Source organism: Protopterus annectens, chromosome 4.part0 (genome assembly GCF_019279795.1).
Source record: "Protopterus annectens isolate FY-2018-M chromosome 4.part0, PAN1.0, whole genome shotgun sequence".
NCBI classification, from domain to species: Eukaryota; Metazoa; Chordata; order Ceratodontiformes; family Protopteridae; genus Protopterus; species Protopterus annectens.
The window spans coordinates 194123977-194150218 of record NC_056733.1 but is presented as its reverse complement, the minus strand read 5'-3'; the positions used below and the strand labels follow the sequence as shown (position 1 = coordinate 194150218).

Below are 26242 nucleotides of genomic sequence, written 5' to 3'. Positions count from 1 at the left end.
CTATTCGTCATCGGGCCCTTATTTCGCTAAATACTTTTGCTCTCGATCTCCATATTTCAAAATGGCTGCGGTAAGACATCAGACTACCAATCTTCTGAAAAAAAGTAGAGAGAGACAGACCATACAGGTTCAGAACTGCCAACAACACATCCGTTAAGCTAGTCGCCAATTTGCAGGTACTCAGTGAGGTGCTTTCGCAGCCCCCAATGCCTGCTTCAATGGATTCCCAGGCTGCTACTGAGACCCGTTCAGAGTCCGGTAGGCTGCGAGACTCTGACTACGGAACCTGTGGATGTCTCTACCTTAGATGGGTCTGGAGCTGTTGTGCAGGCACCGGCATCCGAGGAAGATCTTCACACTACCGATATTCGACTCAAACTAATGACTTATTTTGCGTCTTCCGTTCTGTCTGAAACTACAAAGTTTCTAAGGCCAAGAGTATGAGCTACGCCTAAAAAAACCTACAACCCAAACTCAAGCACCTGCTTCCTTGCCACAACATCAAATGCTTAAAATGGCAGTAGATCTGATTATGCTGATTAGGCAAAGCCAGCCTTCCCCTGCTAAAAGAAAAAGAGATCTGTCCTCAGCAGCTTTAACAGACCAAGAGTCCGACGACTCTGAGGTTTCTGAATATGAAGACATGCTTTTATCTGCTTATGAGGATTCAGATGCAGAGGAATCCATTCCCTCTGCTTCCCCTCCAGAGTATTTTTCTTTTGGTGAAACCCTACATACTTTAAGAGAGCATTTCCACTGGGAATGCAAAGACTATACTGAGTCCAAAAAGAAACTCAAAGAATTTTTAGATTTGCCACAACATAGACCTTTAGCAATCCCTCCAGTTCTGGATGTTGTGGATATGTCTTTATGGAATCCAGTCTAACTCCTGATACTTTACCACCTGCACCAAGGAAACCAGACAGGTACTACAGAGTCCCGGACTCTCACAAATTTCTTTTCAAAAATCCTACTGGTGACCTAGAGGTCATTTCCCAGGGGCCTAAAGGTATAAAAGCAACGACAGCTAAGAATCCCACCCTTTCGGACAGGGATTCCTGAGCTTTAGACAGATGGGATAAAAAAGTATACACCTCTGCAACTCTCGCCATTAGGGCACTAAAAGATGGAAGAAAAAGATAAATCTATGCAGACAGTCAAAGATTTCTTGCAAGTGCAGCCTCCTAGATTCAGTAGGCATTGCCCCTTGAAACATTGGTCCTTTCCAGCCCCCTCAAGGCCATCTCAAACTAGACCCAGGGGAAACAGACCCCCAAATTACAGTCTCCGGCTATGCAGAGATCTAAGCAATGGAGTGCCTCGACTTCTAAAACACCGAGTGCTAAGCCACCCCCTTATGGAAAGAATTCACAATGACTTCTCATCTCCACTCCTCACCTCTGCCAAACTGCCTGTGCCCTAGGAGGAAAATTTGCCCATCATTTAAAAAACTGGGCCTCCATCAAAAAACATTGTATCCCAGGGGTAAACATATTACTTCCACTCACTGCCAACCCCAAAAGGGTTCCGAGACCTTCATCCAAACCAGTGGGCAGAAGCACAAAACCAAGTTCAATCCCTGCGCTCCATAAAGGCAGTTCAACCTGTTCCTGCAGAACAAATAGGTCAAGAATTTTATTCCAGACTTTTCCTGGTACCCAGAAAAAATGGCACTTGGCACCCAATCCTAGATCTTTCCATTCTAAACACCTTCCTGGTGGTACCAAAATTCAAAATTGCTCACCCTTCAGCAGCTCCTTCCTATGCAGTCAAACAATGCCTGGTTAGCCACCCTAGACCTAAAAGAAGCTTATCTGCACATCCCTATCAGGGACTCATGCAGGAAATGCCTACGTTTCAGGGCAGCATCTATGCATTATCAGTTCTATGCACTTCCTTTTGGCTTATCCACTGCTCCCAGAGTATTCACAAAATGCCTGGCTCCAGCCATTGCCTATTGCATACACAGAAAGATTCAAATTTACCCATACTTGGACGATTGCCTGATTCAGGCAGTCAGGAAAAGCTGTTGCAGCACCTGACATTTGTAAAGAACCTTCTAGCCTCCCCGGAGTATACGATCAACGAAAAGAAATCAAAACTAGTCCCCAGTCAAAAGACTGTATTCCTGGGAGCAAGCTTCGACACAGCATCCCAGATGGCATTCCTTACTCCAGAAAAACAAGCCTACCTGACGGGCTACTTCTCTCAAATGGCCACCAGAACCCAGCTATCTGCAAGAAAAATACTGCAGGCCTTAGGGTTCATGGCCTCCTGCATTCTACTAATTCCATATACCAGACTGCATATGAGGAAACCTCAATGGTACATGAAAAGTCTTTGGTCCCAACATTCTCAGGACCTGGAAACCATCATACCTATCATACCTTGTCTAAGGAGTTTCTTTGGTGGGCAGCAGCATGCAACCACAACAAGGGACTGCCCTTTACTCAACCCCACGCCACCCAGACTCTAACCACAGATGCATCAGACTATGCCTGGAGGGCACACCTGGACGACAAGTGCATTCAGGGCCACTGGAGCCCAAGTCAAATTCATCTGCACATCAACCAGAAAGAGATGCTAGCTGTTCAGCATGCTCTGACAGCTTTCAGATCCCTGCTCTCACCAGGACCCCTGCTAATAAAAACGGACACCACCACAATTATGTGGTACATCAACAAGCAGGGGGGAACCCACTCTGCAGGCTAGCCATGGCCCTGTGGAACACGGCCTTGGACATGCATATTCATCTGCAAGCTCAATTCCTGCCAAGTAAACAAAACTCTCTGGCATACAACTTAAGCAGAAATCTCCTAAGACCAACATGAGTGGCAATTAGAACCCAGCACCTTCAGCCTTCTAATCCAGAAATGGGGGACCTCAGAGGTGGACCTCTTTGCCACCCCCCCCCCCCCCTGCAATCACCACCTCAGCAAATTCTGCACCAGGACACCTCACAACAGGGCCTGGAAAGCAGATGCCCTATCCTTCCAGTGGGAAAAACTCCCAAACTATGAATTTCCCCCTCTGCCTATTCTCTCAAGAATATTACTCAAGATAAGACAGGACAGACCAAGGGCAATCCTGATTGGCCTGGACTGGCCATGCCAGCACTGGTACCCACTACTGCGCAGCCTGTCACTGGTGCCACCCTGGCACCTACAACAGATCCTAACCCTCCTCACTCAGCAGGGGAGACAGGATCTTGTATCCGCAACTGCAAACCCTGAATCTTGCGAGCCTGGCTTATTACTTGAATTCTCCCCCAGTGACCAGCCTAAGCAAGCAGGTGCTGGACGTCATTCTTGAAGCCAGAAGACCCAGTACAAGGAATGACTATGTTGATAAGTGGAAAAGGTATTGTTCCTGGATTCAATCTAAAGGAGAGGACACAGCACTGCCCTCCTTACCTGTAATCCTGGATTACCTAGCAGATCTACTCCACAGAGGCCACTCCTTCTCCTCTATTAAGATCCATGCCTCTGCCACCTCGGCTCATTACAGGACTTAGTCACCTCTCTTCTCTCACCCTCTCATCAAACAGTTCCTGAGAAGAGCAAACCACTTAAGACCACCAAGGAGAGCACCCACCCCCTGCTTGGCACCTTAACTTTGTACTGGAAAAGCTCAAGCTACCCCCCCCCCCCCATACACACTTTGAGCCTGCAGCGTCAGCAGAGTTAAAATTCCTCTTGGAAAACTGCCTTGCTTCTGGCCATCACTTCAGCAAGAAGAGTGTCTGAGCTACAAGCACTCATGGCTGTAGAACCCTTCATTATTTTTCATGCTGACAGGGTCTCCCTCAGGACTCACCCTTCCTTTATGCCTAAAGTGGTGTCCAGTGTGGCTCTCAACCAACCTTCTTCCCTAATCCACAAAATACAGGGGAAAGGATCCTGCACTCCTTGGATGTGCACAGACCGCTCAGATTCTACCTTGCTAGGACGAAACCCTTCAGGAAATCTGACCAGTTACTACTACGTCTTGCACTAGGGGCAGGGGGCAAAGCCATTTCAAAACAAGCAATTTCCAAATGGATAGCACACTGTATCCATTTCTGCTACAGGCACTGTGGGAAACCAACCCATCAGGGGGTCAGAACACATTCCACTAGGGCAACCTTTACCTTTACAGCATTTCTCAGGGGAGTCCCTACCAGGGACATTCTGGGAGCTGCTACCTGGAGTTCTGTACACACCTTCATCAAGCATTACCACCTGCCTATCTTTTCCAAATCTAGGGCAGGTTTTGCAACATCAGTCCTGCGGCCATACTATCCAGCCCCAACTCTTCTTGACTGCCTCCACCTTTTCTTCATCTTTGGTAATCAACCCAAGTGTGATAGACTGCAACAGTGAAACACGAAGAACATAGTATAGTACCGTTGTGTACACATACCATAAATGTAGATGTTTGAGTGTATTCACTGTTGCAGCCCTGGTTTCCCACCCTCCAGCCCCTTTGTCTCTCTCTCCTCTTTATGTATATTACTCACCATTTACAGGGCTATTGGTATTTACTTTTTACTGGTGGTGTTTTTCCTACCATAACTTAGCTCCCTATTTGAGGGGCTCCTGACATTTGGGGCAAGAAAAACTGATGTAATGGTATTGGCTGCCTGTTTTTATATCCCTGACGATTTGACGTCAATCCTGGAGCGACAGCAACCGACGCAGAAATACTAAGTCTCTGGTATTCGGGCTGACTGTGGGCAACCTACTGGCAGATAACCCAAGTGTGATGACTGCAACAGTGAATACACTCGAACATCTACATTTATGGTAAGTGCATACAACTGTACTTTACAATTATTGAATTTATGGACTGACACATGGTGGCAACCAATCTTTGCCGAGCAGAGAGATGTTCTCATCTACCATTACTTCCAATAGCCAACGTACAACTTCTTGTAAGATAACAGTCACGCCATCTTACAAATATTCCCAGAAACATCAGCAAATACCTCATAAATACAGAAAATTTATCATGGTTGTTAAAATGCAGTTTCATTCCTCAGCATAATTCTGCATATCTTATCCATTGTTATTCCATATCTATTCCCTACTCTATACCAGTATTGGATTACTTTTTATACAGACTTCTACTCGGGTCTCCAATGAAAACATGAGCTATCAGAGTGGACATTCCCCATTATCAGACTTGTAAGTATAAATAAAATCAGTTTATCCATCCAGTTATCTGCATCACCTGTCACATGCTTACCCTTTCAGCTGAAAACATAGCATCACTCTCTTTGAATTCTGGGAACACATGACCTAAAAGAAGAAGAAGAAAACTCAGAACAAAAAATAGTGTTGGTTTGCGTTCTGTGTGAGACATACAGATTACGGACGATGTAAACCAGCATTAATCAATGCATTATTTTAAACATAGTGAATTATACCTACTAAAAACAGTAAACCAATAAATTAACTTTCTATTTGATAACAGGGTGAATGGGGCTACGCCACAAGGAACAGGTATTTAATGGACAGGGTCAACAAATGAAACTACAGTACCTGAAGGTAACACAGAAAATACAATACTTTACGGACTTACCATCATAGATCTTTTTATAGTTTCCTGTTGCATCAGTCTTGACTACTGGGACTTGGCTGCAAGTACATCTGTATGTCCAGTCCAACTTCTCAAGCTCAGAATCCTTCCCCGTCCACCTGGAATGCTTGAATGGTCCAAGTATAAAACTGGCAACTGTCTAAGTCATCTGAGGGCTTTCTTGTCCAGGAAAGAATAAAACCCCTTGAAAATACAGGGGGGCAACCTGTGCTGTTAAAATCAGATTGAGCACTCACTACTAACTTGAAAAGGATGTAGGATCTGGTCCAACCCCACTTGTTGACATACAGCCATCAGTGTTGTGTTGTGTGTCACTACTAGAAGGGCATCCTCTGTCCATATTTGGTTGAATACTTTAATGGCCTGAATCAATGCCATCACTTTTTTTTAATCACAGTACTTCTTTTGAACAATATTCCACACTCTCTGCACTTTGAGATCTTTTGTAAATCTCTAAAAGCCTGGTCTGAAATATCTGTTACAATGGTCTGGTCAGGCACATTGAGTGAATGGGACCCCCACAATCAATGTGCTCTGCCTATCCCACAACTCCACTGCCTTGGAAACAAATGGTAGAATGGGTATCAGTTCTCCACTGACAGTGATGATTTCCAGCTGGACCTGAGCTATACTATATTTAAAGTTCCTCGTATGTACCCTAATTGAGGGTATCATCAGGATAGTGGATGCCATGCATCTTAGAGCTCTGAGACACACACTGGCTGTAATTTCCTTCTGCTGTTCTAGCTGTAAGAAATACTCTTGTAAGCTTGCCACTTTGTCTAGCTGAAGGAAGGCTCTCTAAGATTAGCATCTTAATAAAGAACCAAGGAAAAAGCTCACTCTCTGAGAAAGGATGCTGGTCTCTGGAGGTTGTGTGAGAAACCCAGGTTTTTGAAAAAGGTACATGATTTGTGAAAGAGCCCTGTTCTCCACCACACATGATGGTATCTGGATGATACACTTATCCAAGTAAGTGAAAATGTGAATGTCATTGGTACTACAAAAAAAAAAAAAAAAAAAACAATAACTGAGCCAAGCATGGTAGAAATACCATCAGGGTCATAACCAAATCAAATGGCAATAAAGTAAATTGATAAGGCAACTCACCTGTCTTTAAATCTGAAGAAGCGTCTTGCAATTTGGGAATTTTAGAAATGTAAAGCATCTTTCCCTTCTGGGAACCAATACTTTCAGGAGTAAACCCTCTGTTGTGTTCCCTGGGAAGAAGTGGTTCTATTAATCCTTCTGCCAGGAGTTTTATGTGGATGGCTAAAGATTACTTATTTTTGATCTTTTGGTACTGGTGGTAGCCTTGTCATATGGGGTACTTTTGCACACTGGAGCTCATAACCTTTTTGTAATGATTTGGAGGACACTTTTTTTTTTTTTTTTTTTTATATAAAAAGTGTCCCCCAATCTAGGAAACATTAAAATGGTCTTCTTCCAAGGCTGCTGGTGGGGCAAGGTTTGGGGGAAGAGTTGGACAAAACTGTGTAGTCACTGTGGTTCCGTTGGTGGGGCGTGGCCTTCTTCTAAAATTTTCCCTCGTCTCACTGCCATTTCTTTTTATATTAGCCATTTTTACCTTTCACCAACTTAACTTTTCCTGTCTATGCTAGTAGGACCCTGGTTTTGAAGGGTAGCTCTTATTATACTGTTGCAAGGGGAATGGTGAAAAAGAATGGCCTTACCCCTTTCTGCTAAAAAACGTCTCTGGTGGTGAGGTCTCTCAAAGAGTAGCTCCTCATCTATTGAACCAATAAGGTGCTCTGTTCTGACATCCTCTGTCAGGGGTTAAAACTCCAACTGGGCATGTCTCCTGATCATGGAGCCATAGGCTACTGCCCTTGATGCTGTATCCTCTGCATCATATTCACACAAGTGTTTTTTCTACCTGACTGACTGTGAGAGCTTGAAGTGATGGCCTGAGGGCAAAATAAACATTTCCCTTATTTTTTTCTTCTTTGTGGTCCAGGAGGGCCATCTGAAACTTGAGTCATGTGTCTGACAAGTAATGGCCCTGAAGGCCAGGGGCAGCCATATAAATCATCTCAAATCTTTCCAAAGCCTTACATTCTTTGCCATTTGGGAGTGTGCTAGGAGCAGGAGCAGAGTCCAATTTATATCTTTTTCTATTTCCATAGACCCCACTGCTGGATCTGCCAAAGTTTTAGTATAGGTAGTCGTGGAGCTGTTGCACCCCGTAGAACCTGTCAGGTGTCTTAAGAGCATGGAGATAAAAACCAGGTTTGTGGGAGGCTGCCACAAAAACATCAAGGGCTCCCAAAACAGGATGAATGACTTGGGAGCCATCCAGGCTTAGCATATGAATGTACTGTTTTTTTGTGCCTCTGGTGCCTCCTTCCCTTTCCATCTGAAGTAATCCTTCATCCCGGTGAGGTTTTTTCCAAACAATAACTCTTCTGTGGGTGAATCAGAAAAAAAAAGATGTCCTCTGTGGCTGCATCATAGCATACAGGAGAAAACATCTGACAGCACCACTTTCTTGGGAGTCCTCTTCCCAGGGAGGAGACTAATCCCTCTTCCTTTTAGCAGAGGCAACTCTAGCCAGAAAACACTAGACAAAGGATTCAGTTCTTGGCTGCAGGCTTTACAGATCTTTCAGGAACCTATGGGTCAAAGTGCACCACTATTCTAGGAGATCCTGGGGAACTGGAAAATGCCCAGCAACATCTACTAATACCAGAAAAAGTACAGTTGTGTCCACTTACCATAAATGTAGATGTTCGAGTGTCTTCACTGTTGCAGTCATGACTGTAGGGTTCTCCCCTGCCGGCAGGCAGTCCTCGGTCAGCCAGAATCCCAAAGTCTGGGTCCGGCGTCGGCTGTTCAGCCATGCTCCCAGACGTCAGAGCACCAGGAGTACAAAGCTGACAGCCGACGCCATGTTCTCCAGTTTTTCTTGCCCCAGATGTCAGGTGCTCCAAATTGAGTAAGATCCCATACCCCTTGCAAATACACCTCAAAAGAAGGGTGAAGAAGGGAACCACACAAAAGAAAAAAATAAGAGGGGACAGGAGGGAGGGAAACCCAGACTGCAACAGTGAAGACACTCTAACATCTACATTTATGGTAAGTGTACACAACTGTACTATGTTCATCGTGTTTCACTGTTGCAGTCATGACTGTAGGGTTGAATCCCAAAGCAGAATAAAAGGGAGGTGGTCATAAAGAAGAGGGGGCGGCTAAAAGGCCCTGCAAGACAGCAGAAGCAAAGCCTGCCCTAGACTTAGAGTAGAGAGGTAGACTGTAGTGCTTGGAAAAAGTATGCACTGAACTCCAAGTTGCAGCTTCCAAAATGTCTTTGGTAGGAACTCCCCTGAGGAATGCAGCTAAAGTGGCAGCAGCTCTGATAGAGTGAGTCCTTATACTTCCTGGGATTTGCTTTCCATGGTGTGAATAACAAAATCTGATTCCATGAGCAATCCATTTGGAAATGGTCTGTTTTGAAATGGCTTTACCTTGGGAAGTTTAAGCATAAGAAACAAACAGTTGCTCTGATTTCCTTATGTCCTTGGTTCTGTCCAGGTAAAAACGTAGTTGTCTGTGTACATCAAAGGAATGCAAGATCCTTTCCCCCTTATTTTGAGGACTGGGAAAAAAAGTTGGCAAGTGAATAGTTTGATTTAAAGCCACTTTGGAAACCATATTAGGCATGAAAGTAGGATTAGTCCTTAAAGACACCCTGTCTTGATGAAAAATAATATAGGGTTCTACAGCCATGAGGGCTTGCAACTCCGAAACTCTCCTGGCAGAAGTCAGAGCTAACAGAATGGCCGTCTTCCAAGATAAAAACTTGATGTCAGAAGTGGCAGCAGGCTCAAAAGGAGGTAAGGTGAGTTTTTCCAAAACATAGTTGAGATCCCAAGCAGGAATGGGAGGAGATCTAGGGGGCCTTAAGTTCTTAGCTCCTCTGAGAAACTGTCTCATGAGCTGATGGGAAAAGATAGGAGGGTCTATTATAATGAGCAGAAATAGCAGAAGCATGGATCTTTATGGAAGAGAAAGAGAGACCCTTATGCAAGAGGTCTGTCAGGTAAAGTAAAATCAGAGGAATGTTAGGAATAAGAGGATCTGAATCCTGAGCATGCATCCAGGAGCAAAATCTTTTCCATTTTCCTGCATAAGATTTTCTAGTGCTGGGATGTCTGGCTTCTAAAACGACATCCATAACCTGCTTGGGTAGGAGAGAATGAATCAAAGACCATGGATTAACCAGGCCACCAGGCTGAGAGTTTTGATATGGGAGTGCAGAACCTGACCCTGGTGCTGGGACAGAAGGTTTGGAGTCTGTGGTAATATCCAAGGGGGCTCCAGACAAAGGTTTTTCAGAGTTGGGTACCAAAATTGTCGAGGCCAATTTGGGGCCAGCAAAATTATCATCTTGGGCTTGTCCTGTTTGATCTTTAATAACACCCGTGGAAGAAGAGGAAGAGGCGGGAAGGCATACCCAGAGAGGTTTCTCCAACTGAATGATAGTGCATCCACTTTCCAAGCTAGCTCGTGGAAGATCCTGGTGCAAAAAATCTGTAGTTGATGATTGAGGTGGGATGCAAAGAGGTCTATGTGAGGACATCCCCAGACTGCTGTAATCATCCTGAATATTTTGGTGTCCAGCATCCATTCGTGTGGATCCGACAGGTTTCTTCTCAGACTGTCTGCCAGGAAGTTTTGCTTCCCTGGTAGAAATTGAGCTTGAAGGTCCAGTTTGCAAGCTAGAGCTGTGTTCCATAGATTTATGGCTAGTCTGCAAAGAGGATAGGAATGAGATCCCCCTTGCTTGTTTATGTACCACATGACTGTGGTGTTGTCTGTTCGTATTGGTAGCTGTCCTGGTTGTAGAAGATTCCTGAAGGCCAATAGAGCGTTCTGTATAGCTAACATTTCCTTTAAATTGATATGCAGGAGCTTCTGATCCTTTGTCCAAAGGCCCTGCAGACAGTTGCCCTGAAAGTGGGCTCCCCATGCATAATCTGAAGCGTCTGTGGTTAGTATCTGAGTGGCTGGAGGCAGACTGAAGGGTTTTCCCATGTTTAGAGTACATGCCTTTGACCACCAAAGGAATTCCTTTTGGAGACGAGGCAGGACGGTGATCTGTATGTCTAAACTGTGGCAATGCTGAGACCATACACTTTTTAGGTACCACTGAATTTTCCTCATATGTAGTCTTGCATATGGTACGAGAAGGATGCAGGAGGCCATGTAACCCAAAGCCTGCAGGAATTTCCTTGCAGAAATCTGAGTTAAAGTTGCCAAGGTTTTGAAAGTTGAAGCCAGCTGTAATTGTTTTTCGGATGTCAGAAATGCCATCTGGGTTTTGGTGTTTAGAAGAGCACCCAGAAAAGTTATCTGTTGTGAGGGTGTCAAATTTGACTTTTTATGTTTACAGAGAATCCCAAGAACTTGAGAAGGTTCTGAACAAATTCTAGATGCTGTCTGCCTGAATTAGACAATCGTCCAGATAAGGGTAAATTTGAATTCCCTTGAGTCTGCAATAAGCTACTACTGGAGCCAGGCATTTGGTGAAGACCTGGGCGCAGTAGACAATCCAAAGGGCAGCACAGAGAATTGATAATGGCTCGATCCGGCCCTGAACCTGAGGTATTTTCTGCATTCCTGCCTGATGGGAATGTGTAAATATGCCTCCTTTAAATCCAAAGTTACCACCCATGCATTTTTGGTCAGCATTGGAAGAAGCTGCTGGAGAGTAAGCATCTTGAATCTTGGTATCTCGAGAAAAGTGTTCAAGACTGACAGATCCAGAATGGGTCTCCATGAATTTTGCTTTCTGGGGACTAGAAAGAGCCTTGAGTAAAAACCTTGTCCCTTTTCTGAATGTGGAACGAGTTCTATGGCTTTCATAGCCAAGAGAGCCTCCACCTGGTTTAAGGCCTCTAACCATTGATGTTTTGGAAGATCCGGCCATCCGCTTGGGTCTTGGGAGGGTATGAAAGTGGAATTTGTAATCTCTTGAAATCACATCCAGAACCCACTTGTCTTGGGTTATACGAGTCCAATTTAGGTGAAAAAGAGAAAGTTTTCCTCCAAGAGGGGCTTCCAGGCAAGAAGTTCCTGCAGCCCAACAGAGGGAGTCATTGAGCCGGTTTTCTATGAGCTTGCGACCTGTCCTCTCCTCCTCTAGGGGTGGAAGCAGTCCACTGTCTTGGTCTATAAGAGGCTTGCGTTTGAGGCCTTCCTCGGGAGCGCCTGTATCTACCCCTCTGAGGCCTGTCTGAATTGGGAAAGGACCAATTTTTTGAAGGCCAATTCCTACTAAATCTGAGCAAAAATTGTCAGGAGTCTGCCGACCGGCAAATGCTAACTGCTATCACCGCACGGCAAGAAAGACTGGAGAACATGGCGTCAGCTGTCAGCTTTGTACTCCTGGCGCTCTGACGTCTGGGAGCATGGCTGAACAGCCGACGCCGGACCCAGACTTTGGGATTCTGGCCGACCGAGGACTGCCTGCCGGCAGGGGAGAACCCTACAGTCATGACTGCAACAGTGAAACACGAACATGTGAGTGTCCCACTGACTTCTTTTGGTACAATAAAACAGGCTTCTGCCCCACGTGGCCAATGATTCCAGGTAATGAGGCCTCCAAAGAGGCACAGCTAAAAGCCTGCAGGCTAGTAGGTGTTCAGTTCAAGGGCTACAAAAGAAACTCACTGAAACCAGCAGTCTCTCGACTAACCAGGGTATGTTGGATACTTGGACTGCATTCTCCAGTTTCCCATTCTGCCTTTTATTTATTTATTTTTTTCTTTAGAGGAATATCAGAAGTTAAAGATGAACCTGCAGATGTTACAGTGGACGTGAAGGCCTTGAGCCTGTTCTAACAGAAATGGTACTTGTAGGAAGGTTGTCTACTTTGTATAGTTTTTAGGATAGGTCTATGGCAAACTATTGCACTCCTGGATACTGCAGTATGGATCCAAGCAAAAAATAAAGACAACTTACTGGGCCTAGACACAAGATCCATCCCACTACACAAAGAAAAATCAAAAGCAACATGGAACAGCAGGTGAAAGAAAGAATAGTTGTGTAAAATCTTAACATAATGATAGACGTTGTCTTCTGTGTTACAGTATTCATAGCATGAGGGAGTTCCCACCATAGGTGACCTGATGTCAGCCAGTACACAAAAGACTTTACTACTTTAGAGTGTGTGATACATTGCATATAGGCTGCGATCGGACGTCGGCCATAAAAGTGACATATGTGTGGCACCATCCTTGTATCTGAGTGCCCCAGGAGGAATGCCAGCCTAAGGAAGAAGGGTAAAAATGATCCAAGAAGAAGCAAGGCCAGGGAGAAGAGTGTGTGATACATTGCATATAGGCTGCGATCGGACGTCGGCCATAAAAGTGACATGTGTGGCACCATCCTTGTATCTGAGTGCCCCAGGAGGAATGCCAGCCTAAGGAAGAAGGGTAAAAATGATCCAAGAAGAAGCAAGGCCAGGGAGAAGGAGGGAGGAATAAAAATACTGCAACAAAGAAGACCAGGACATCTATCGTTATGGTAAGATTTTACACAACTGTTCTATGTTCTTGTATCCATCTGTTGCAGTTTTCACAACATGATGAGAATACCAAAGCTCATGAGGTAAGGGAGGAGGGAGCAGCTGAGGATCTTTCCAGGAAGCCCTGAAGTATGGCTCATGCAAACCCTGCTTTAGATTTAGAAATTACATCTTATTAACAGTGTTTGGTGAAGGTATGGACAGAGGTCTATGTAGCTGCTTCAAGAATTGAGTTAAGGTGCCCAATCCCTTGAAAAGGCCCCAGATGAGGCAATAGCCCTTGTGGAATGAGCTCTAACAGGGGAATGGGCAGTCTTACCATGGTGAGTGTAACAGAAGAAAATAGTCTTGGACATCCAAGAGAAAATAGTCTACTTGGTCACAGCCTGCCCCAGACCCCTGGGGTGGTAAGGAACAAAAAGCTAATCTGACTTTCTAACAGCCTTGGTCTTATCCAAATAAAATGTAAGTTGCCTGTGGACATCTAAGGTAAGGAGGATCCTCTCACTAGAGTTTTTTTTTTTTTTTTTGGGGGGGGGGGAGGGGGAAGGTATGTAAGTGTATGGACTGATTTAGAGATAGGTCATTGACTGCCTTAGGCATACATGAGGGGTTTGTGCTCAGGGAGACCTTGTCTTTGTGGAAGACCAGAAAGATTGGAGATGCCATAAGGGCCTGTAACCCAGACACTCGTCTGGCTGAAGTTAAGGCTAGGAGTAATGCAATTTTCCAGGAACAGTACTGAAGAAAAGCTGAGGAAGCTGGGTAGAAGGGTGAAGAGTCAGTTTTTCAGAAACAAAGCTAAGGTCCCAGGGAGGTGGAAAGTACAGTTTTGTACCTACCATAAATGTAGATGTCCGAACTGGATAGCATCTGCAGTCATAACAACTGGGTTGTCCTGTCGTCAGGCAGCCCTTCGGTCGGCCGGATTCCAAAGTCCGGGTCCGGCTTCGGCTGATGTCGCACTTCACCTGACGTCATCTCTGCTGGTCTTCGGGTATAAAGGCATCAGCCGACGCCATTTTCCTCAGTGTTTCTTGCCCCAGATGCCAGTTGCCCTTTGGAAGGCTAAATTTTGGGTAAATGCCAATGTTTCCAAAAAGATAGAAGGCAAACACAAAAAATAAGCATGTATGTACATATATACAAACAAATACACCATAAGAGACTCCCCCCACCAGCTAGCTATTAGAAGGGTAAATACCCTAGGAGTACCACAGAGGGGAAGGAGGGAGGGTAATCCTGACTGCAGATGCTATCCAGTTCGGACATCTACATTTATGGTAGGTACAAAACTGTACTATGTCCTTCATGGATGCATCTGCAGTCATAACAACTGGGTAGAATACCATAGCCAACTAGGGGAGGAGGAAAAATAGATTATGGTGTGGTTAGGATCCCTTGCAGTACAGCAGTGGCAAACCCTGCTCGGGATCTGGAATACAGAGGTAAATTATAATGCTTGGCAAATGTATGCACGGAGGTCCAAGTAGCCGCCTCAATAATGTCCTTGGTTGCCACTCCTCGTAAGAAGGCTGTGGTAGTGGCTGTTGCCCTTGTAGAATGAGGCCTTATGTCCTGTGGAATTGGTTTTCCATGGAAGGAGTAACAGAATCGTATGCAATTTCCTATCCATTTGGAGATTGTCTGTTTGGAAATAGCTTTTCCTTCCCTTCCTGTTGCATAGGCTACAAAAAGCTGGTCAGTTTTTCTGTTACTTTTTGTTCTGTCCAGGTAGTAGCGTAGCTGTCTATGTACATCCAAGGTATGCAGTGTTCTTTCCCCTCTGTTTTGTGGGTTGGGGAAGAAGGTAGGTAGGTGGATTGCCTGGTTTAAAGACACTCTGGATACCACCTTAGGCATAAATGTAGGATTAGTCCTCATGGACACTCTATCTTGGTGGAAGATTAGGAAGGGTTGTACTGCCATTAGGGCCTGAAGTTCAGAAACCCTCCTTGCTGAGGTTATTGCCAGTAGGAAAGCAGTTTTCCACGATAGATGCTGTAGGTCTGCTGTTGCTGCTGGTTCAAAAGGTGCGAGTGTCAACTTTTCTAGCACAAAGTTTAAATCCCAAGCTGGCAATGGTGGTTTCCTAGGAGGTTTTACATTCTTGATCCCTCTGAGGAACTGCCTGAGTAAAGGATGTGAAAAGACAGGTGGATCAAAGCTGTATTCTGCTGAAATAGCTGATGCATGTATCTTGATGGAGGAATAGGACAGGCCTGTATGTAGAAGCTCTGCCAAATACTCCAGAATGTTAGCAATATCTATATTCGACACATCTTTTCCTCTGTCAGCACTCCAAATGACAAACCTTTTCCATTTTCCTGCATAGTTCCTTCTTGTTGAAGGTCTGCGGGCTTCAAGGATAATGTCTTTAACCCTTTGGGAAAGTTCTGGATTAGTTGCTGCTATGTGATGTTCCATGCAGTCAGTTGCAATGTTTTTAGGTTTGGATGCATGATGCTGTAGTTGTTCTGAGTTAACATCAAAGGCATCAGGGGTATTGACCACATTTTGTCCCGAGACATGCTCCTCAGCAATGGGTACCAGTGTTGTCTTGGCCAGTTTGGAGCTATCAGGGTTATTCTTGGACGTTCCTCCTTGATTTTTAGTAATACCTTGTGTATCAAGGGAAGAGGTGGGAATGCATATGCTGTCAGACCTTTCCAGCTGAAGGAGAGCGAATCCACTTTCCATGCAAGTGGGTGGAATGTCCTTGTGCAGAATTTTTTGAGCTGGTGATTGAGAGGGGAAGCAAATAGATCTATCTGTGGCATTCCCCATTTCTTTGAGATGGTCTTGAAGATGTCCGGGTGTAGCATCCATTCGTGGGCATCCGAGGTGGTTCTGCTTAACATGTCTGCTAGAGTATTCTCCTTTCCCGGTACAAATATTGCCTGTAACTGGATGTTGTAGCTGAGAGCCAGGTTCCAAAGGTCCAAAGTCATTCTGCATAGGGGGTATGAATGAGTGCCTCCCTGTTTGTTGATGTACCACATGACTGTGGTGTTGTCTGTCCTTATCATCAAATGGCCTTCTTTGAGAAATGGTCTGAATTTTTGGATTGCCAGTTTTACTGCCAGCATTTCTTTTAGGTTGATGTGCAGGTGAAGCTGGTCCTCGTCCACAATCCTTGCGCATTTGTCCAGCATGTGAGCCCACCATCCTAGGTCTGAGGCGTCTGTTGTGATGGTTTGGCTTGCTTGATAGTTGTGAAAGGGTAGGCCTGGGTTTGACTGGCATGCTTGAGCCCACCATAGGAACTCCTGTTTTAGGCATGGGATTAGTGGAATTTCTGCTTCTAGGCTGTGCCTGTGTTGGGACCATAAATTCTTTAGGTACCACTGTAGTTTTCTCATATGAAGTCTGGCATGTGGAACCAAGATTATGCATGATGCCATGAAGCCCAAGGCCTGCAGAACTTTTCTTGCTGTTAGCTTGTTCTTCCTTGTTAGTGCCAAGAAGTAAAGGGGGAGTTCTTTTTGTTTTTCTGCAGTTAGGAATGCCATTTGTTTTACTGTGTCCAATTCCGCGCCCAAGAATGTCCTTGTTTGGGATGGTATCAGCCTTGACTTTTGTAAATTGACTGTGTATCCCAGTGCTTGTAGCAAGTAAATGACCCTTTGTAAATCTGTTGTCAGCTTGCTTTTGTTGTCCCCTTGTAGCAGGCAGTCATCCAGGTATGGATAAATTTGGATTCCCTGTAGTCTGCAGTGGGCGATTACTGATGCCAGGCATTTTGTGAATACTCTGGGATCAGTAGATAAGCCAAAGGGCAATGCTGAGAATTGATAGTGCTCTGATCCTGCAAGAAATCTGTGGTATCTTCTGCAAATTGGTCGAATGGGGACGTGCAGGTATGCCTCCTTGAGATCTAGAGTTACCAGCCAACACTCCTTGCCCAGCATGGGAAGAAGTTGCTGTAGGGTCAGCATTTTGAATTTTGGGACAATGATGTATGTATTTAAGGTGGACAGGTCGAGAATAGGTCTCCAACTTTTTCCTTTCTTGGAACTAGGAATAGTCTGGAGTAGAATCCTTTGCCTTGTTCTGTTATTGGTACTCTTTCCACAGCTCTCATCTTTGTTAATTGCATTATCTGCTGTAGAGCTTCTGTTTTTTGATTTGGAGGCAGGTTTGGCATTCCTCTTTTGACTGGTAAAGTGTGGAAGTGGAACCGGTAACCTTGGTCTATGGTTTGCAAAATCCACTTGTCTTTTGTGATATAGTGCCAGTTCTTCGAAAATAAGGCTAATTTTCCGCCTAATGGTGTTGCTATTTGTTCCCTGGTAGGCGGAGTTGGAATCAAGTCACTGTGATTGTGCTGTTGTAGTGGTAGTGGCTGTGTCTGTGCCTCTGTTATTACCTTGCCACTGTCGTCCTCTGTAGGCACCCCCTCTGGATTGATTTCTGCCTCTGGAACATCTATTTCTGCCCCTTTGGGATCTTGTGGAGTCAGGAAAGGACCAATTTTTGGCAGGCCAGTTCCTGCTAAACCTTGGGGGCTGAACCTGCAAGAAATCTTTAACCGTTTGTACAGATTTTGCCTTTTCTTCCATTTTCTTCATTACCTGCTGGGCAGGTGTACCAAACAAACTGGCCTTATCCATAGGAGCATCTAATAACTTAGCTTTAACATGATCCGGTAAGACCTGTTCCTTCAGCCATGCATGTCTTCTTATCACTGTGCCAGTCATGGCTGATCTAAATGAAGCCTCCAGTGCATCATAGCCACATTTTAAGGAATGGTTACTAACCTGTTGTATGTTATTTACCATTTCTAATACATATTTCTTATCTATAGAGTCATCAGAGGATAGCTTTTTAGTTAACTGATCAAGCATAAACTCTTGGTATTGTATCATGTGAAACTGACAGTTTAAAGCTCTAGCTGAGAGAGTAGCTGAGGTGTAAACTTTTTTGCCCCATCTGTCTAAAGACCTGGCTTCCCTTTCAGAAGGAATAGGGTTTTTTGCTGTGGTCGAGGCTACTGCCTTAGGCCCCTGGGATATAGTTTCGGAGTCTGCAAGTGGGGCCTTGTATAGGTGATGATGAGTGTCTGGTACCCTGTAAAATCTATCTGGTTTGGCAGGGGCTGGAGGTAAGGAATCTGGTGCAGTGCAGACATCATTAAATGCATCGTCCACAACAGAGAGGACAGGAGGTATAGCTAAGGGCCTTTGTGTTGTGGAAGGTGCAGAAAAGTCCTAAGTCTTTTTCTGGAATCTGAGAAATCCTGTTCCTGCCATTGGAATTGTTCTCGCATGGCATGTAAGGTCTCCCCAAAGGAGAATTCTTCTGGTGGAGAAGCAGCTGGAATGGATTCTTCAGCATCTGAGTCTTCATAATTGGAGAAAGGAGCCTCTGGCTGGTCTGTAATATCTGAGTCATCCGCAGAATCATCAGAGGACACAGGCTCGGGGGGCTCTGCTCTAGGTCTCTTTCTGGGGCTGAGAGGCCCTGTCTGGGTGAGATTGAGATCCCTAATTAAGGATATTAAATCTTCTGCCAGAGTAAGCATTTGTGAACTAGAAGTGGGCCTGGTTGAGGGGTTTAACAGGCACTGATTTAGTAGATTTGGCTGCTTTAGCCCTGGCAAAGGCCTTAATAGACATGGCTGCAGGAGGCCTAGCAGCACCACGTGCTGGGGTAGAGACATCCAAAGGGATGGTGTCTGATAAGTCACTAGTAACCACTGTTGTAGGTAAAATTTCTGAGGCCGATTCAAGTAAGGTAGCAGGAACCTCAGTAGTAGTCATTGAATCAGCTGTACTTTGATCAGTTTTCTCGGTTTCGGCCGAAACCGAGACACTCGCGGTTTGCTTAACCATGGTTTCGGCCGAAACCACGGACCGCGAGTGTCGGTCTTTCTTTCGTTTTTAACAATTTGGGTAGTCGGAGGATCTGACGGCATAATGTACGCAAAATCTGAGCCTAAAAACTGTTCAGCAAACTCCGACCGACGCCTAAGCGTTCGTCGGTTGAATGAAGCACAGGCCGAACAGGCTGCTACGTCGTGGTCTGGGCCTAAACAAGGCAAACAGTAAGAGTGGAAATCTTTATGAGGTATTTGCTTCCCACAAGTTAAACAGTTATTGACTTTTTCTGACATCGGCTGAGGCAAGAAAGAGTCCCCAACGGGGTACTTAGCTTTTAGAAGTCTTCGAAGTAGTATTCGGTAGTAGTAATCTCTGGATCTGACCGACCGGCACTTGCGAACAGCTTCTGCTTCGGGCGCCACGCGGAAAGAAAGACTGGGGAAAATGGCGTCGGCTGATGCCTTTATACCCGAAGACCAGCAGAGATGACGTCGGGTGAAGTGCGACATCAGCCGAAGCCGGACCCGGACTTTGGAATCCGGCCGACCGAAGGGCTGCCTGACGACAGGACAACCCAGTTGTTATGACTGCAGATGCATCCATGAAGGACATCAGGTTTCCCAGGAGACCTAATGTGTAGTATGTCTTTAAGAAATTGTTTGACCTCAAGTCTGCTACCTAAGGGGGTAAATAGCGGCAGACAGGTAGATATGGTTGACACAGGAGCTTTTACTGAAGAGTAAGCCAAACCAGCGATGAGCAATTCACACAAATAAATCAAAACCAGGGGAATTGCCACTGCTAATGGGTTCCAATTTCATTTCAGACACCAGACTGAAAATCTCTTCCATTTTGCTAAGTAAGATTTTCTGATATTCAGTTTCCTGGCATCCTGCAGGACTGTGAGCACGTCCTCAGAGAATAGATGCCTGAAAGGGATTAGTACCCCATCACCCACAGGGTCAACTGAAGAGTCACTAAGTGGGGATGGATGAGGGTCCCTTTGCCTTGTGTGAGAAGGTCCACTCTGTGAGATAACTTGTGGCGACTGCCCTTAGCTAAATGCAAGAGGAGGGGGAATCAGTGCTGTCTTGAACAAAAGGGAGCCACCAACACGATTTTTGGTTTGTCTTGCTGGATTTTGTACAGGAATTTTGGGATGAATGGGAAGGGGAGGGAATGCATTAGAAACATCCCCTTCCAAGAGAAAGTGTGTCCACTTTCCAGACAGAGGATGGGGTTTTCTGGCACAAAACTGTGCAAGTTATCTGTTTATGGGGGAGGCAAAAAGTCTGTTTGAGGAATACCGCACTGGTGGACAATGTCTACAAACACATCCCTTTGATGCATCCATTCGTGGGATGGTGATTCCGCCTGCTCAGGTAATCTGCTATGCAATTTTGAAACGATGGGATGTACACTGCCTGAAGGGTTAACTGAAATTTTACTGTCAGCTTCCATGCCTGAACAGCCAGTCTCCATAACAGACCGGAATGCCTGTGAACAGCTTTAGAGATCCTGGTTGGAGTAAGGGGGTGGAAAGTCTGCATGGCCAACAGCAGCGCAATCATCTCCCTTACACCAATGTGTTCCTTCACTTGAGATGGAGAACAGATCCAATGTACTTTCTGGTGGCCGAATGTTGCTCCCCAACCTACATCTGAGGCATCTGTGCAGATCACTTGATGAGCAAAAGGGTGTACGGGTAAGTCCTGGGTTGAGTGACAGTTGATGCACCCACCACTGAAGTTCTCTCTTCAGACAGGGGATGAGGGGAATGGAGAATTCTAAGGGGGGCTCGTGTTGCATCCAAACTGATTTTAGATACCACTGCCATTTTCTCATGTGGAGTTTGGCTAAGAGAACCATGAGAATGGTGGATGCCAGGAGGAACAAGACCCTGACAAACTCTCTGGCTGCAATGTGGTGAACCAGTAGAAGGTTTTGGGAGTAAGAGATGAGGTCCTGTACCTTTTGTGGGGGAAAAGAGACCCTCATAAGATCTGTTTGTATCCAGCACCCCAGGAAAATTTGATCCTGTGAAGGGATGACAAATGATTTTTTTATCTTTATGGTGAACCCCAGAATTTGTAGAAGATTGATGGTAAAAGCAACATTTCTTTCCAACTCCTGTTTGGAGGTAGCTAGAAGAAGTTCATCTACATACAGGAATATGTTATTGCTCACTGCAGACTCCAGGGTATACAGGGTAGCAACGCACTTGGCGAGGACCATTGGTGCACTAGAAAGTCCAAAGGGCAAGGCACAGAATAGAAAATGCCATGATACAGAGAAGCGTAAAAACGTCCTGTAATTGGGATGGATGGAAATGTGCAGATATGCATCTATGATATCCAGGGTAATCATGAAAGCTTGAGGCAGAATGAGTGGGAACAAAGTCTGGAGGGTCAGCATGTGGAAAGCAGGTACTCTTAGGAAGGTACTGAGATGGGACAGGTTGAGGCTAGGTCTCCAGGGACCTTCCTTCCTGGCACCAGCAACAACCTGGAATAAAATCCTTTGCCTATTTGGTATTTGGGGACACTCTGGATGGTAACTTGGTTTAATAATTCTAACAGAACCTCTGGGGAAAAAGGCCAGTTGTTCCCTAGGAGGTTGAGGGATGCCCCTGAAGGGGGGGGTAGTTGATCCCACACCATGAAATACCCTCTTTGAACAACTGCGGGGACCCAGGCATCTTCGTAGGGATAAGGGAAGGCGCTGGGAAACTGGGATGTGGGTGGGAGGGGGGAAAGCAGTCAATGAGAGGATGGCGTGTCTGGAAAGGGCTGCTTAAGTGGCAGTGTTGCCGGTATGGCCTTAGGTGTTTGTAGTCTTCTATCACTCTTTTGTTCTGGGTTGTGTGTGATGGGAATGTCTATGCACAAATACAGGCTTTGCAGGGTAATTTCTTTGGAACTTGGGTACTGGGGAAACAAAAATAGGTTTCAACTCCTGCAGTTCCTTCCCCTTTTCCTGCAGTGACTTGAACATGTTAGTTGCTGCAGATCCAGGTTTGGTGAGGCCAGAATGGGGCTAGGAGGATAACTCTGCTCCCCAACCGATGAGCTTTCTGCAAGAATTTTGTCATTAATGGAAGAGGAGGACAAGCATACAAAAGACCGGATGGCCAAGCATGAACCAGAGCGTCTCTGGGGACTTCCCTTGGTGGGGGAATTAGAGCGAAGAACTCACTGCACTTTGTGTTCGAAGGCGAAGCAAACAGATCGCAACAAGGTTGACCCCATCTGAGGAAGATTTGCTCCGCTACTACTGGGTTCAGAGACCACTCGTAAAGTGGGAGGATCGTTTGACTCAACCTGTCCGCTAAAATGTTTGACCGACCCGGAATGTGTGTTGCTATGAGAAAGCGGTTGGTGGATATCACCCATTCCCAGACTCTCATGGCCTCCCTGCAAAGTGGGTAAGATCTGGGTCCCCCCTGTTTGTTTATGTACCAGACTACCGACATGTTGTCTGTTTGAATTGCAATAGTCCCTGGAGGAAGAAGGGGATGGAGAGCCTGCAACGCTAGAAGCACAGCCCTCATCTCCAGGACATTGATATGCAATGAGGTATCTGTGTGAGTTCACGTGCCTTGGACGGATCAGCCCATGCAATGCCCCTCCACCAGAGGAGAGATGCGTCAGTGGTCACCATGACTTGGGGTGGGGATATAGCGAAGGGGCTCCCTTCCCAGAGGTCTCTGGAACGGAGCCACCAAAGTAGCGACTCCCTGCAAATCTTGCTGAGGGGAATAGGTGTAGACAGGGGGTGACATAGGATGGACCATTGAACCTGTAAGGTCCATTGAAGGATTCTCATCTTCAGACGTGCGATAGGTGACAGATTGATGGCCGCTGCCATGGACCCCAGGGCCCTCAGGACTAGTTCCGCAGGGGGGGGCTGATGGTTGTAGAAGGACCAGAATGTGAAGGTTTAGATTGCGAAGTCTGTCAGCCATCAGAAAGACTCTGGATTGTACAGTGTCTATCCAAGATCTGAGTAGGTTGAAGAGAGGATTTCTTGTGGTTGATCGTGATCCCTAGATGGCTGGCTAGATGTAAGAAATAGTCCCTGCCTGAACATAGTAGATGCCTGGTGAGGGCGGTTAGGAGCCAGTCGTCCAGGTAAGGAAAGACCTGCATTCCCTGAAGCCTCAGGTGGGCCCCTACAACTGCCATGACCTTGGTGAACACCCTGAGGGCTGTGGTGAGACCGAAGGGTAGGACCCTGAACTGATAATGGCTGGCTCCCAGCCGAAAGCAGAGAAACCTCCTGGATCGCCTGTCCATTAGAATGTGGTAGTATGCATCCTTGAGGTCTATCGAGCACATCCAGTCGTCCTCCTGTAAAAGTGGGAGAATGGATTGAATAGTGACCATCCGGAACTTTTCTTTGGCGACTGACAGGTTCAGTGTGGACAGGTCGAGAACTGGTCGTACGTCCCCCGTCTTTTTTGGCAACAAAAAGAACCTGGAGTAAAAGTCTGATCCGGATTGCCTGAGGGAGCAGTGCTGGATGGCTCTTTTCTTAGCAGCTCTCTTATTTCGAAGGCTGCTACCTCCCTCTGATTGGGTGGAACATTGGGGAGACTCCCTGACCGGGAGGATACGTTAGGAAAGGGACAGAATAGCCTCTGGATATAATTCGGAGCACCCAGCGATCTGTTGTAATGGACTCTCAATTTGCTAGGTGCTCCGAGAAGCGCCCCCTGACTGCCTCCAGAGAGGAGCAGTCAGGCAACCCCTCAGGGTTGCTGCGCGGGTCGATCGGAAAAGGGTTTCCTCGACCCGAAATTCTTCGCCCCCCCCCTCTGCCTCTGGGCCGGCATCCACCCTGTCCACCTCTGTCTCCGAAGGATGAAGGGTCCAGAGCGAAACGGGATTGTTGAGCTTTCCGGAACCACATCTTCTTTTGTCCTCTTTGGTTCCTGGAGTAGGACCTCTGAGGAGCAGAGAAGCGGATCCTGACTGCAGACAACGTCTTCCCGTCTTTCTCGCTTTGGAGAAGCATATCGCGGACGGTTTTGCAAAAAAGCGTAGAACCGTCAAAAGGGGCGTTCGCGAAGGACGCCTTGAAGGGTTCCACAAAATCGCAGAGATGAGCCAGGCCTGTCTACGTAAGACAACGCCTGTTCCACTGGCTCTAGCCACTCCCTCTGTGGCATGGGAGAGAAGCTGCATAGATGTGTTAGTAATCGACTTGAGAGTGGCCACTCGAGCCAAGAAGGTCCGTTTGCCCTCGGCCGACATGGACTCTGGGGGTGACCCAGTGTACTCTTTGATCAGGTCCCGCTGGAGCCGAATTACATGTACCATACAGGTCAGTGACCTTACAGAGAAGGTCGCTGAAGTGAACATCCGCTTTCCAAGGCGGTCCATCATCCGAGACTCGTCTGGAGGATGTACCAAGGAACTCTCCTGTGCTAATTCTTTTTAAGTGGCAGCCACCACCACCATGGCATCCACTGGGCACCCTTGCTCCAGACTGTCCTGTCCATGGGAGGGCTGAGTATCCTGCCCGGTCTCTTGGGTATTGGCTCGACAGTGTCCGGCTCCTTCATGCCCTGGTAGTTATGAGGTCCACCAGGGGGTCAGAGGGAGGGGACACCCAAGAGGTAGATGGGCCTGCGTCAATCGCCTCCAGAAACACAGACTCATCAGAGGAAGGTTTTGGGCAGACCACCCCCCTCTAATGCGCAACATTTCCATAATGTCTCCAAAGGAGACGTCTTTGGGGGGGTGACCTTGTGGAACCTTCCCCTTCCTCTAAGTCTGCGTCTTCTGTGAGGGACTCGGGTGAGTCCAACTGCCTCCTCTTGCACTTTCGTTTGTGAGGGACCTCCTCGGGGGAGCTGTCCGAAGAGGCCTCACCAACAATGTCCTGTTCCTCTACGGGAACCATCTGGGATGTAGGCGCAGGCTGTCCCTGGGGCCGGATGATGGAAGACAGGCCCGTCTGAGAGGGAATGGCGGGTGGATCCGTAGCAAGAGCCTGGGGCCTCGAATCCCTCAAAAGGACCCTCTCCACGACGTCGAATGCCAAGGGAGAACTGCTTTTCCTAGGATCCGAAAGCAGTCCCCTCGGATCCAATGTGCGGATCGGTGCCGGAGGTGACCCAATCGGATCCAAAAGAGTAGTGTGCTCCGACCTCAATGGAGCCGAAGGCCCACAAACCTCTCCGGATCTGATGCTCAACTCACGGCCCCGAGAGCTCGGATCTGAAAACGGATCCGACAGACTCGAGGGTACAGTTGGTGCCAAAGCAGAAAACACTGTCGGCGCCGACACCACCCCGGCTCCAAAGCAAGTCAGATCCGTCAGCGGGTTGGAGAAGGAGCAATGGGGGTGAAAAATGAGGGCAAGAGCACTCCCATCTGCAGCTGGGCCTGAAGAAATCGATGCATCATCCGGTCCGTGTTTGCATCGGATAAACTCCTCGATCTGGACGAGGCCGCCGAGGCCGGCTGGGAAGGCCGCCTAGACAACCTCGAAGGTGACCGGGTCTCCTCCTCCGGCTCCAGGGAGAAACATGGAGAACGGAGCCAGGAGAGGGAAGGCCCGGAGACCTTAAGGTAAGAGGCAAGCTGCTTGGATGGTGGGGCCGATAGAGCTGACTCTGACTGCCTTTTGTGGCTATGGTGTCTTTTTCCCGCTTCCTGTCCTTTCTGTCTCTTTTTGCCATTCCTTTCCTCCTGGGCCAAAGAGTGAGGTTGAGTCACGGCCAGGGGATCGGAGGCAGTAGGTGGAGCAGCTGCAGCTGGCGCCACAGAGGAAGAAAAGGACGAAGTGGAATCAGGGGACAAAAGGCCCGCAAGGATTAGCTTCATCCTCCTATCCCTCAAAGCCCTGGGGTTGAAGGCTGCACAAACAGTGCAGCCCGGAGAAAGGTGATCAACCCCCAGGCAAATAACGCACAGAGTGTGGCCATCCGCTGGGGACAGCTTATGGCCACACTTGGAGCACTTAGAAAACACAGCTTTTGGCCTTCAGACATATTAGAAAAGGAAAAAAAGAGTACAGACCCACACGCACACACCTTCACACACGCAGAGGGGGGAGGGGAATAAACTTTAACTAAATTAAAAAGTTTTAAAAACTACCCACAAAAGCTAAGGGAGTTAGAAGGGAGTTCACACACACAAAGATAGAGAAATTCTGACAGAAAAGTATATATAAAAGCCTAAACTCACAATACCATGCTCGGAGCTCGTTCTAAGAAGTTTACAGAAGCCGTGGCAAACGAGAAATGAGGGTTAGAGGGAGGTGGCAGGGCATTATGGGTAGG

At 46.7% G+C, this 26242-nt stretch overlaps 1 protein-coding gene across 1 annotated transcript in view; it reads right to left on the bottom strand.

Annotated features, from left to right (window-relative positions):
* Positions 1 to 26242, bottom strand: part of HGS (hepatocyte growth factor-regulated tyrosine kinase substrate) — a 2162662-nt gene that overhangs the window by 1522125 nt on the left and 614295 nt on the right. Inside the window, exon 6 of the mRNA XM_044069724.1 lies at positions 5227 to 5279. Within this exon, the coding sequence (XP_043925659.1) occupies positions 5227 to 5279 (53 nt within the window). The remainder of the gene's footprint in view (positions 1 to 5226; positions 5280 to 26242) is intronic.